This window comes from Zea mays, chromosome 3 (genome assembly GCF_902167145.1).
Source record: "Zea mays cultivar B73 chromosome 3, Zm-B73-REFERENCE-NAM-5.0, whole genome shotgun sequence".
Taxonomy (NCBI): Eukaryota; Viridiplantae; Streptophyta; class Magnoliopsida; order Poales; family Poaceae; genus Zea; species Zea mays.
This window is the reverse complement of record NC_050098.1, coordinates 41,003,932-41,015,309: the sequence shown is the minus strand read 5'-3', so window position 1 is coordinate 41,015,309 and position 11,378 is coordinate 41,003,932. Positions and strand designations below refer to the sequence as shown.

The window sequence follows — 11,378 nt, the reverse complement described above, 5'->3', positions numbered from 1 at the left end:
GTGTCTTGGGCTTCAAAGAAGCAAAATTCCGTAGCTCTTTCTACCGCTGAAGCCGAGTATATTGCCGCAGGACATTGTTGCGCACAATTACTTTGGATGAGGCAAACCCTTAGGGACTATGGTTACAAATTAACCAAAGTTCCTCTTCTATGTGATAATGAGAGTGCAATCCGCATGGCGGATAATCCCGTTGAGCATAGCTGCACTAAACACATAGCCATTCGGTATCATTTCTTAAGGGATCACCAACAAAAGGGAGATATTGAGATTGCATATATTAACACTAAGGAACAATTAGCTGATATCTTTACCAAGCCACTAGATGAACAAACTTTTAACAAACTTAGGCATGAGCTAAATATTCTTGATTCTAGGAATTTCTTTTGATGTTTTGCACACATAGCTCATAAGTATACCTTTGATCATGTCTCTTTTATATATGCTATGACTAATGTGTTTTCAAGTGAATTTCAAACTAAGTCATAGGTGTATTAAAAGGGAATTGGAGTCTTCGGCGAAGACAAAGGCTTCCACTCCACTCCATAACTCATCCTTCGCCATCGCTCCGAGCACCTCTCCGTCTTTGGTATAATCTTCACTCATGTTTTATTTGCCAAAGGGGAGAAAGTAGTTTTACCAAGGGCTTATATTTCACTCAAGTATCCGTTTTTGGCGATTCATGCCAAAGGGGGAGAAAGTATTAGCCCAAAGCAAAAGGACCGCACCACCATAGCCCAAAGCAAAAGGACCGCACCACCATCTAATTTTAAAAACTCATGATTTTCAAATTGATATCTTATTGTGTTCAAAAGGGAGAGAAAGTAGTATTTTCAAAATTGATATCTTAAAACCCTCTTGAACACTAAGAGGAGGATTTCATTGAGGGGGAGTTTTGTTTAGTCAAAGGAAAAGCATTTGAAACAGGGGGAGAAAATTTCAAATCTTGAAAATACTTCGCAAAATCTTATTCATTTACCTTTGATTATTTACAAAAGAACTTTGAAAAGAATTTACAAAAGAATTTGCAAAAACAAAACATGTGGTGCAAGTGTGGTCCAAAATGTTAAAAATAAAGAAACAATCCATGTGCATCTTATAAGTATTTATATTGGCTCAATTCCATGTAACCTTTGCACTTACAATTATGCAAACTAGTTCAATTACGCACTTCTATACTTGCTTTGGTTTGTGTTGGCATCAATCACCAAAAAGGGGGAGATTGAAAGGGAATTAGGCTTACACCTATTTCCTAATTGATTTTGGTGGTTGAATTGCCCAACACAAATAATTGGACTAACTAGTTTGCTCTAGTCTATAAGTTATACAGGTGCCAAAGGTTCACAATAAGTCAATAAAAAGACCAAGAATGGGTTCAAACAAAGAGAGCAAGGGACAACCGAAGTGTGCCCTGGTCTGGCGCACCGGACTGTCCGGTGCACCACCGGACAGTGTCCGATGCACCAGGGGAATCCAAGTTTTCTACCTTCCAACTACTTACAAGAGCTCTAGCATTCAATTCTAGACACACCCAAGTAATCAAATCCTCTCCCAATTCCACACAAAGCTTTAGTGATTAGTGAGAGAGATTTTCTTGTGTTCTTTCGAGCTCTTGCGCTTGGATTGCTTCTTTCTTTCGTACTTGCAAACAACTCAATTGTAACCGAGGCAAGAGACACCAATTGTGTGGTGGTCCTTGCGGGGAAGTTTGTTCCCGTTTGATTGAGAAGAAGAAGCTCACTCGGTCCAAGGGACCGTTTGAGAGAGGGAAAGGGTTGAAAGAGACCCAGTCTTAGTGACCACCTCAACGGGGAGTAGGTTTGCAAGAACCGAACCTCGGTAAAACAAATCACCGTGTCACACTCTTTATTCGCTCACGATTTGTTTTGCTCCCTCTCTCTCGGACTCGTTTCTATTTCTAACGCTAACCCGGCTTGTAGTTGTGATTAAGTTTGTAAATTTCAGATTCGCCCTATTCACCCCCCCCCTCTAGGCGACTTTCACAGAGCTCCTATACAGCGGCCACCAGCTCCATGGCGCCCACCCATGCCTACCACTCCCCGTCCCCCTCGACCTCATCTGTCGCCGAGCTCCTATACAGTGGCCACCATCTCCTGCGTCGATGTCCAGGGGGCCCTGGCGAGACCTAGAGGGGGCCATGTCACCAAGAGCAAGCCACGCTCGTTGTTGCGCCCGCAGGCCACCTACATCACGACCGGCCCCGCCAAGTTCCAACACATGGTGCAGGAGATCACCGGCCTCCCTGTCCCTGCCCCCTCCTTCTCCGCTGCCTTGGAGGCTGCCACCGTCGTAGCGCCCAAATGGATGCTCGCGCCTGCGTGTGTGCTCCTGAACTGAACCTAGACACGTCCGCTTTCTCCCTGCTCGACCGTGCCCTGGCGAGCTTGGGCCATCCGATGAGTATGTTTACACCTTCAATCATTGATTTTATTTTGTGTTAACATGTCAAGCATATAGGAAAAGCTAAATCTAAATCAACATTCTTCACACAAATTGTCGCAGTTTATCGGTTCATGGACAAAAATAAACAACATTGTATATAGTAACAGGTACACAACAGTGAGATTCATCTTTGCAGTAGATATGTTAATAAATTTGTGCAGTGCCTAATCCCCGTACCCTTTTTTTAATCTCTTGGCCTTAGATTTTGTGTCAGTAGGGAGTGTCTGTGATTACTGCCATAAAAATTGTAATGCTACCAGGTTTCCTGAAATACTGAAGTGGTGATCGACGCCACTAAAAAGTATTTGGAATATATTTTGTAGGTTGTAAAGGTTTCATAAGTCGATGTTGCACATGTGAAAGACCAATCTGGAGTGATGACCGCAGAAACTGAAGCTTAGATTTGGATGGCACCTGAGGTGCACCGTCATGAATATGTATTTTAGAAGAAAAATGCATATTTTGCCTTTTCTTATATTCCATGTTATTATTGAAATTTTAGGTCATAGAACATAAGCCCTACAATCGCAGAGCAGATGTTTTTTAGCTTTGCTATTGTTCTATGGGAACTGCTAACCGACAAGGTACGAATGTGCTAATAGCTTGGCCCTTTGTTAGAATTAAGACTCCATTGGCACTATCCTTTGATTTATTTATTGTTTTTAGCTTACCTTGTCATTTAAGACTCCAACTATTCTTTGTCTTGAATATACTAGAATATATTATTCTTTGTCTTGAGCTACCTGCTTACCATGTTGTCTCTTTTCAGAGTTCTTAAGATCGACCCATTTTTTATTTCACATTCCACTTTTACTACAAGACAACAACACTTTGTGTGGTTTCAGAGTTCTTAAGATCAACGCACCTACTTTTGCACTGGGAGTTACAGACTAATTAACAGATCTATGTGGTTGTACTGACGATGCTCCTCCAAAAATAGATATTCAATTTGATCTAAGTAGTGAACCCGGATGTTCACTTCACTTAGAAGCATAGTACCAAACTTGTATAAGCAATACTGTCTAGGACTGGTAGACCTTTGACAGCTAGCTCTTGATTAAACCAGTTGCCAGGAATCAAGTACTCTTGTACCAAAAGTTTAAGTGAACTAACTCTGGCTGACACTAATTGAAAAGACTAGATTGCATAATAAACTATTTCAGAACGTGGATATCTTTTTAGCCTAAAATATGTTTTGATCTACTTGATCCATCCATGCAACAATTGGACAGAAGATACATTTGCCTATCTCATCTCTTACTAAGTTTGGAGCACAAAATGATACAAAAAATAGCAATTTAGTACATATATACTTATATAGAAAATAAGTTTAAAGGGAACCAACCAAAATCTAGCCTTCCATCTACTTCATATAAAGTAATATGGAATTAATTGGTTGAGTATAAGAGGTATGGATTCTTTTATACTATATATGCATGGCTGAATGACTCACACATGGGTGCTCTTCATCTTTGACTTTATCAGATCTGACCAAACTTGAACCAGTTGTTTACTGATTTCTCCCGAGCATATGAGTTGCTCGCAACTTACCACATGGGGTATTTCGACCATGGTGTTGAAACATGTAATTCAACTAATGTTGTTGGCTGAATAGTTTCATAAGTAAAGCAAAAAAACAATAATCATGTACTAATTTCAGGACAAGAATGATTGTAGGAGTGGGATCTAGGCATATTTTTCGTGGTTTGGTGGTGATCATCCAATGAAAAGGGGGCAAGAAATTTGGGGAGGGAATACAATCAACATGCTCCAGATTATTCCAACCCAAGCGGTCGAACTCGGAACATTTGACGTTCTGGCAGAATCACTTGACTGTCAATCGAGAGGCTTATCCAAGCATTAGCCTTGCCTTTCACAGGATCTTTCAGACTGATGGTATAGGTACACTCATTTACATTTGTGAGTTCTATAAATTATTTCTTCATGGATGTTTGGATCTACTATGCTATTATTTTTTCTCGTATTTTTTCTCACTGGAGCGTCATCCCAGTGGTTCTATTTTGCTGCACATCATCTGTTATAGAATTAAAGGTATTAGTGTTATTTCCCCTACATATACTAACAGTTCCTATAGGTTGAATAAAACGATATATTTGCCTTGCCCCCCTCCTCTTTTGTTTGCATACATACCATCTCTGTGTTTACTACTCGATGTAGCATTGGCGTCTGTGGTAAATCTGATTGCCTATGGTGAACTATGCACAGGGATCTGAAGGAGCATCTTGGAAGGTTGCAGCAGTCGTCTAATTCCAGGAGGGCTGCTATGAATGAAATGATGAGGGCGGCGGAGGTTGCCGCAGATGAGAACATGTCCACTATGCATTTAATCAATCATCGGTGGGGATTTTTTTTGTGATCAATTTCTTCTGTGGAAGAAGTTTTTTTGGAAACGACCCAATCATCAGTGGGGATTGTATTGTGATCAATTTCTTCACCTTGGTAAGTAATTAAGTAATGTCTTTATTCATGTACTGATTGGAACTTCTCTGACATTTTGTTCAATTATTTTCTTCAAAATATCATAATGATTGGAAGCAAGCATTATGATCAACCTAAGGTAAGGAGTCGGACTACTCGTTTCATTGGGCAGCTTGTATTGCTCTGCTTGGTTTGTGATAGTAAGATTTATTTTTGCCTATGTTGAACAATGTTTTTTCAGTTGGGTGCGAGAAGTTCGGAAGCAGCAACTTGGTGGATCATCTGCGTAATGGAGTTTGCATTAAAGGCCAGAGTTTTGCTTATTTTATTGCTCCACTTTGCTATCAATATGTTCAATAAAACATTCATATATTTTCCATTCTAGTAGCAGTTGCCTAGAAGGATGAGCACATTGTTGCTTGTTCACGTAGCAGATAGCAGGCTTACAGGTACCTGCATATCACACTTTGTTTTGTAATTTATTTTGCTGCATAAGAATTAAAGCATGATGTAAACTCATCACTGCATGCATTTCTAAAGCCTACTGCATTTCTTAATAGTCATACGCTCAAATCTATATACATAAGTAAACAGTTTTACAAGCTCTGTCTGGCGCCTTAGGCTGGCTCCAGCAAAGAACCCTAAAGGGTCCTCTATCCTAAATATAGAGGATCAAATGGTCCTCTACGCTCAGCAACGTCCTCTAACCGGTCCTCTAAATTTAGAGGATGTTGCTGGATTCTCTCTATATAGAGTTTCTCTAAACAGTCCTCTATCCATTTGAATAATTTAAATAACCGGTTTAGCAAAACTAAAATATGTACAATACATTTGAGAGTATGATAAATACGTATGTAAAAAAAATATCTCTAATATAGGTATTTGATTATAGAGGACGTAATTTAGAGGACGTTGTTGGAGAGGAAAGAGATATAGATGATAGAATCTTTTAGAGGAGACTGTAAAGGACGGATATAGATGATGAATATAGAGGATGTTGCTTCTAGTTACTTCCAAACGGACCCTACATTGCTGGAGCCTGGAGCGTGGTCTTTCTCAGCCGGGTTCTCGAGGCACCGAACGCCAACAACGAAAAACTCCGCAGCAGTCCACCCAGTCCACCAGACATCCGACAGGGAATTGGGAGGTGTTGATAGGACTCATCCGCCTAATTCTTGTAGTGGAATTCAACCAATTGATTGCTATTTGGGACAGCGGATTTGTGATCCTGTTACCACAGTCTTCTTGCGGGCCAGAAACGCGAATCACGATGGTTCCAGGAATCGCCACCAAGACGGCGGCGCGACCGGTGGCCTGGGCACCTCAGCCTCGGAACATGTTCGTGTTCGGCGCAGGTTTCGTCGGCCGCTACGTCTCGGAGCGCCTCCTCGCGCAGGGCTGGTTGGTTACCCTTACCCCTCACTCTTGCCCCGCACACTTCATCCTCCATGTCTCCCTCCCAATTCCATTTCCTCCCTGCTTCTCTCCGGTTGTTGGGCGACGACGCAAATCGAGTCCACTACTTCCTAATTTCCGTTCCCCGTCTCAACCCGATTCCTGATTTGGGAGTGGGTGAATCTGCAGGCAGGTCTCCGGGACGTGCACCACTGTCACCACGAAGAGGGAGCTAGAGATGCTGGGCATGAATGCTTCCGTTTTCGATGGCACAGAGGACAGGTGTGGATTCGTGCTGCTTATATTGTCCCCCTTTTAGTTCTTGCACTTATTTCTAGCTTGCTCCGTCTGTGCTTAAACATTGACGGTTCATCAGCCAGAAGCATTTCTAAATAATAGATCAAATATAAGGAGAGCAGAAACAATCTAAATCGTCACTAAGGCTATCTCCAGCAGCTTACTCATACCCATATTCAAACTCCACTCTACAAACAATACTGCTTTTGAGTAAATTTTGGGTAGACTGCTGCAAACGGCCTAAGTTGCTCAATTGACCTGTAGAAATAGTAAGCATGTGGGAAGCCCACTCCGATTATTTTCTTTATGATAGTAATCCCACCGGCACAAAGAAAGTACAGATGGGCCTACAGCAGTTTCTGGTGAAATCATGCTGAAGCAGGTGGTAACAAGGTTCTTTTTGGTTACAAATCCTCTAGTCTGGCTCTGTAACACATTGCCTGCACTAGGCAATCAGGTAGGCTAGTTGGTCGAGGTGATTTTACTTAGTTATCATGAACCAAACTGTGTATCTGACTCCATTCTGAGGTCTGAACATCCCTTGTTACATAGCATGTGTTCTCCACATTCTCTTGCTCATAATAATGGGCGTGATGATAGTATGTTCCTGTACACAAATTTCTCTGTTCTTGGTTGAATTTTTAAGTGGTTATTACTGATAGACATGTCACTTCCAGCCTGGAAAATATTCACAGTTTACGACAAGCAACTCACTTGCTCATCTCCATCCCACCCATCCCTGGAGTTGGTGATCCTGTAAGTTGTATGTCAATCATTACTTGCATTTGTTTGATCAGGCTATAATGCTAACTGGATTTCACTTTATGGTAATTTGCACCTTTTACCCCCAGCTACTTATTAATTTAGATGAAGATCTGAGGAGAATACTCGGCCATGGTAATCTTGAATGGCTATGCTACCTTTCGTCAACAAGTAAGCTCTCAAATATTTTGTGCACATTCAACTTTGGTCGCATGATATTTTCATTCAACTTGTTCATTGTTTATAAATCATATTCTACTTGGTGTTGGGGATTTCAGGGCTGTCAGAGTGAAATTGTTCACCTGGTGCTCAAAGTTGTCAAGTTTTATTAGGGTTAGTCAAGAGAATTGCTGCAACCAGTCCGGGGAATCTCCACACTAAGGGCTAGTTTGGGAGTTCAGAATAAGAAGGGGATTTTAGCCCCTCTAACCCCCTCCTGTTTTTGAACTCCCAAACTAGCCCTAAACATGTCAATATTTTGTTCATAAGCTCAAAGCTGCAATATTAAAAAAAAAACTCAACCTGCCGGGGCAAGACCACCCCAACGGCATTGCACTTATCATGTGCAGGCCGAAAACACCCCAAAAGCCAGTTGCACGGGATGTGCTGCGGACATGTGTATCTCTCTTAAACCAGTTCACATGGTTACATGTATAATTCAGGATACTGCTAATGAGGGGTGCTTTTTAACCCATGCCCTTTTATATTCTCTCACACGAGGAGCTGAACCCATACCTTTTTATATTCCCTTTATGAGTGGTGTTTTTTTTTGGCACTATCATTAGAATTTGACGTTTCATATGAAAATTGGCGGGTTCAAATAATAGGGAAGAAAAACAAATGTTTTCTATAAGCAGTTGTGATGCAGAGACTTGAAATTTTACTATCTATATAGACCTAAACATTCAAACATGGGGATAGACCCCTCATAAAAATCTTATTTAAGCGCCGTTAGGTGTGAATCTGGTTTCAGTTCCTGACTGTAGCGATATTGTTGCTGCACTGTAGCGAGGAGCCAGTCAAAGCTACATTTTCTTGGGCTTCACCTGTTGCTAGTTCATTTTGCCTGGGGAGATAAAAAAGAGTTCCACACTACAGTGTCGCACAGTGCAGAACAGTGTTTTGTGCTGTAGCAAGGAGCCGATAGAAGCTGTACCAAAGACCTAGTCACCACTCACCAACATATTTTATATATGTGGAATAACATCAAATTCTTCAGAGTTCTTACATTCTTCTGCTTATATCATGTTAGCCATTAACTATACAATAAACTGGCATGAAGTATGTTTACAAGCGTTCTGTGGCTAGCACTGCATTTGGAGATCTGTGGGTGATTTGCACAGGGCAGCTATTGCAGTTGACACATTCCTCGACATATATATTTCTTTTTTCTCATGTCATGCACTTAATATGAAGTTATCAAACATTGAAGCTGAGTCGAGGGTAATAACAAATCATGCTATGTGCAGTGCACCATATAAGAGATTTTCCTTAGAAAACTACTCTGTAACGCTTTACGCTTTCTTACTTGCAGGTGTGTATGGTGATTGTGGTGGTGTATTGGTTGATGAGGAGTAAGGGACTCGTTGGTTCTTTTCTCGTCCATGAAGTACATTTTAATAGAAAGCTAAATACACTGCTGTGTATGCAGTCATACAGTAAACCCAAAGAGCGAGTCTGCCAAATTAAGATATAACGCAGAAAAAGGATGGCTGAATCTTATTGATGATCCAAAACTGTCAGCTTTTGTATTCCGTTTAGGTGGAATATATGGGCCTGGAAGAAGGTTTTGACCTGCTGAATTTCATTCCATTTCACCATTTTAATTTCTACTAATTCAGTTTGAGGGATATTTGTTGGCATGCTGATTAGTAGCTCTGTTTAAAGCTTGTGAAAACTGAAACATATTTATAATGCCAAGTTTGTATAAAAAGGGAAGGGCAGGCCCAATGCTGGTGGCTCCCACATGATTGGGGTCTAGGAAGGAATAACCGATGCAACTCTTATCTCTGCATTTTTGCAGAGAGGCTACATCGAAGATAGTACCTTTGGCTAAGTGGGAAGATCTATCACCACTGTGCCAGGCCTGTCCTTTGGAATGCTAAGTGTTTATACTTGTTGAAAAAAAGGTGGCCAAAAATAGAATAGATTATGACATGAAGAATATCTTATTGGATGCTATTGTAGTGTTTCGATAACTGTTTTGTGAAATATTTTCTTTTATAATTCTTTTCCTATATTCCAATGACTGGACGCTGTTTACTGCAGTGCTTTGGACACCTTAGCGAAGAGCAAATCTTTGTCACGGAAACAGAAGTTGCGAGAATCTAAGCAATATACTGCACGAATCCACGTGGCTGACATCTACCAGGCTGTCTTGGCTAGCATGAGCATCAGATGTGCAAGGTTTCCTTTTCGGATGCATTGATGTCACTTCAGTTTGTGATATATTTAACAATGTTTCAATCTTAATTCCTGTGCCACGTTGCTTATTGGAATGCACAACCAAGAGATTTCAACCGCATCTCTATTTTCTATAGAAGATATCTTAGGGGGTGTTTGGTTTTAGAGACTAATTTTTAGTCCCTCCAATTTATTCCACTTTAGTCACTAAATTGTCAAATATGGAAACTAAAATAGAGTTATAGTTTCCATATTTTGCAATTTATAAACTAAAGTGGAATAAAATAGAGGGACTAAAAATTAGTCCCTAGTAACCAAACACTACCTTACTTGGCAATTAACCAACATAATCATATCATGCACCGTGAAGTTTCTTCGGGTATCAAGTAGGGTGGGAATTTCACATTTTGTGCCATGAAACTTTGAATGCTACCCGCCTACCCCTTCATTCCAATTATAAGCCATACCAATTATATGTCATTTTCTAGAAACACAACTTTTATTCTGTATCCAGACAATATTATCTAGATATGTAATAAACATATATATATCTATAAAAACCAAAAAGTACTCAATTTGAAACAGGAGTATCATATTTAGTACCTCTAGATGCAGTAGTTGCATGTTTGATATTCTGATCATACAATATCAAATATAAATTCAAACCCACTAGTTTTTAGACATGTTTGGTTTTGGTTCTTCCACAGCGACTGAGTGAAATCTGAAATATCCTGTTTACCAATTATTCACTTCTCATGTTTACAATTCTATTCCAGGAAAATATTTAATGTGGTGGATGACGACCCTGCCCCAAGAGCTGAAGTTTTTGCGTTTGCTACGAGTTTGATACAGAGGAGATATCCTGATATGATAACTGAAACCATTGATGCCAAGCCTGCAGGCTTAGATTATCAAGAGATGATCGTACCTGCAGAGAAACGGGTTTCTAATGCTCGGATGAAGCAGGAACTTGGTGTTAATCTGCTTCATCCAACTTATAGATCTGGTCTGCAGAGTATCCTTGATGCTTGGCAAATTCAGCCTCCACTTCCCAATACAAGTCAATGATGATTTAGTTTTGAAAGGCATATAGGTGTATGTAAGTGTATTTGTGCTTGATTTGGTTCAGATATACTACCTCCGTTCTAATATTTGTATAAAAAAGAACGGAGCGAATAATAATTTAGTGACATTGTAGCCTTTTTGGCTGAGTTGGACTGGTGCTCGTGTTATTTTTAGCATTGTTTACGAATCATATAGTACAATCTAGTCGCCATGGATCTGACTAGACGATTAATCGTGATGAGATTGATTAGTGGAGCCTATTTGGAATCATATAGTTGACCGACATATTTCAAGACATATACGTATTATATAGTAGTAATAGATATTTATGTTAGTATACACAATAAATAAGTTTGCTTGTGAGAATTGATTTCTGTATTGTCTGTTAGAGTGGATGTATTAATCAGTTTAACTTAAAAGCTTAATGTGATGGGAGAACGTAATACATATTATATAGTAGTAATATATAGTTATGTTAGTATACACAATAAATAAGTTCGCTTGTGAGAATTGATTTATGTACTGTCTGTTTAATCAGTTGAACTTAAAAGCTTAAT

General features: G+C 40.0%; 1 protein-coding gene across 2 annotated transcripts; it reads left to right on the top strand.

Annotated features, from left to right (window-relative positions):
- Positions 1 to 5,932: 5,932 nt before the first annotated feature.
- LOC100191908 (NAD(P)-binding Rossmann-fold superfamily protein) lies at positions 5,933 to 11,053 on the top strand. 2 transcript variants are annotated; one of them, NM_001359562.1, is made up of 8 exons: positions 5,990 to 6,300; positions 6,484 to 6,576; positions 7,269 to 7,347; positions 7,443 to 7,524; positions 8,888 to 8,927; positions 9,005 to 9,139; positions 9,622 to 9,759; positions 10,533 to 10,996. In NM_001359562.1, the coding sequence occupies exons 1-8, from the start codon at positions 6,170 to 6,172 to the stop codon at positions 10,822 to 10,824; spliced, it is 990 nt and encodes a 329-aa protein (NP_001346491.1). In that variant the 5' UTR covers positions 5,990 to 6,169; the 3' UTR covers positions 10,825 to 10,996. The 2 variants fall into 2 exon arrangements, with proteins under 2 accessions (XP_020405025.1, NP_001346491.1); XM_020549436.3 differs by lacking the exon at positions 9,005 to 9,139 and having other exon boundaries at positions 5,933 to 6,300; positions 10,533 to 11,053.
- Positions 11,054 to 11,378: the final 325 nt, after the last annotated feature.

Excerpts from the sequence above, each read along its gene's own strand:
- LOC100191908 (NM_001359562.1), top strand. The coding sequence starts at position 6,170 with ATGGTTCCAGGAATCGCCACCAAGACGGCGGCGCGACCGGTGGCCTGG. Across the intron at positions 6,577-7,268 it reads TTCGATGGCACAGAGGACAG|CCTGGAAAATATTCACAGTT; the intron begins GTGTGGATTCGT and ends TGTCACTTCCAG. Across the intron at positions 7,525-8,887 it reads ATGCTACCTTTCGTCAACAA|GTGTGTATGGTGATTGTGGT; the intron begins GTAAGCTCTCAA and ends TCTTACTTGCAG.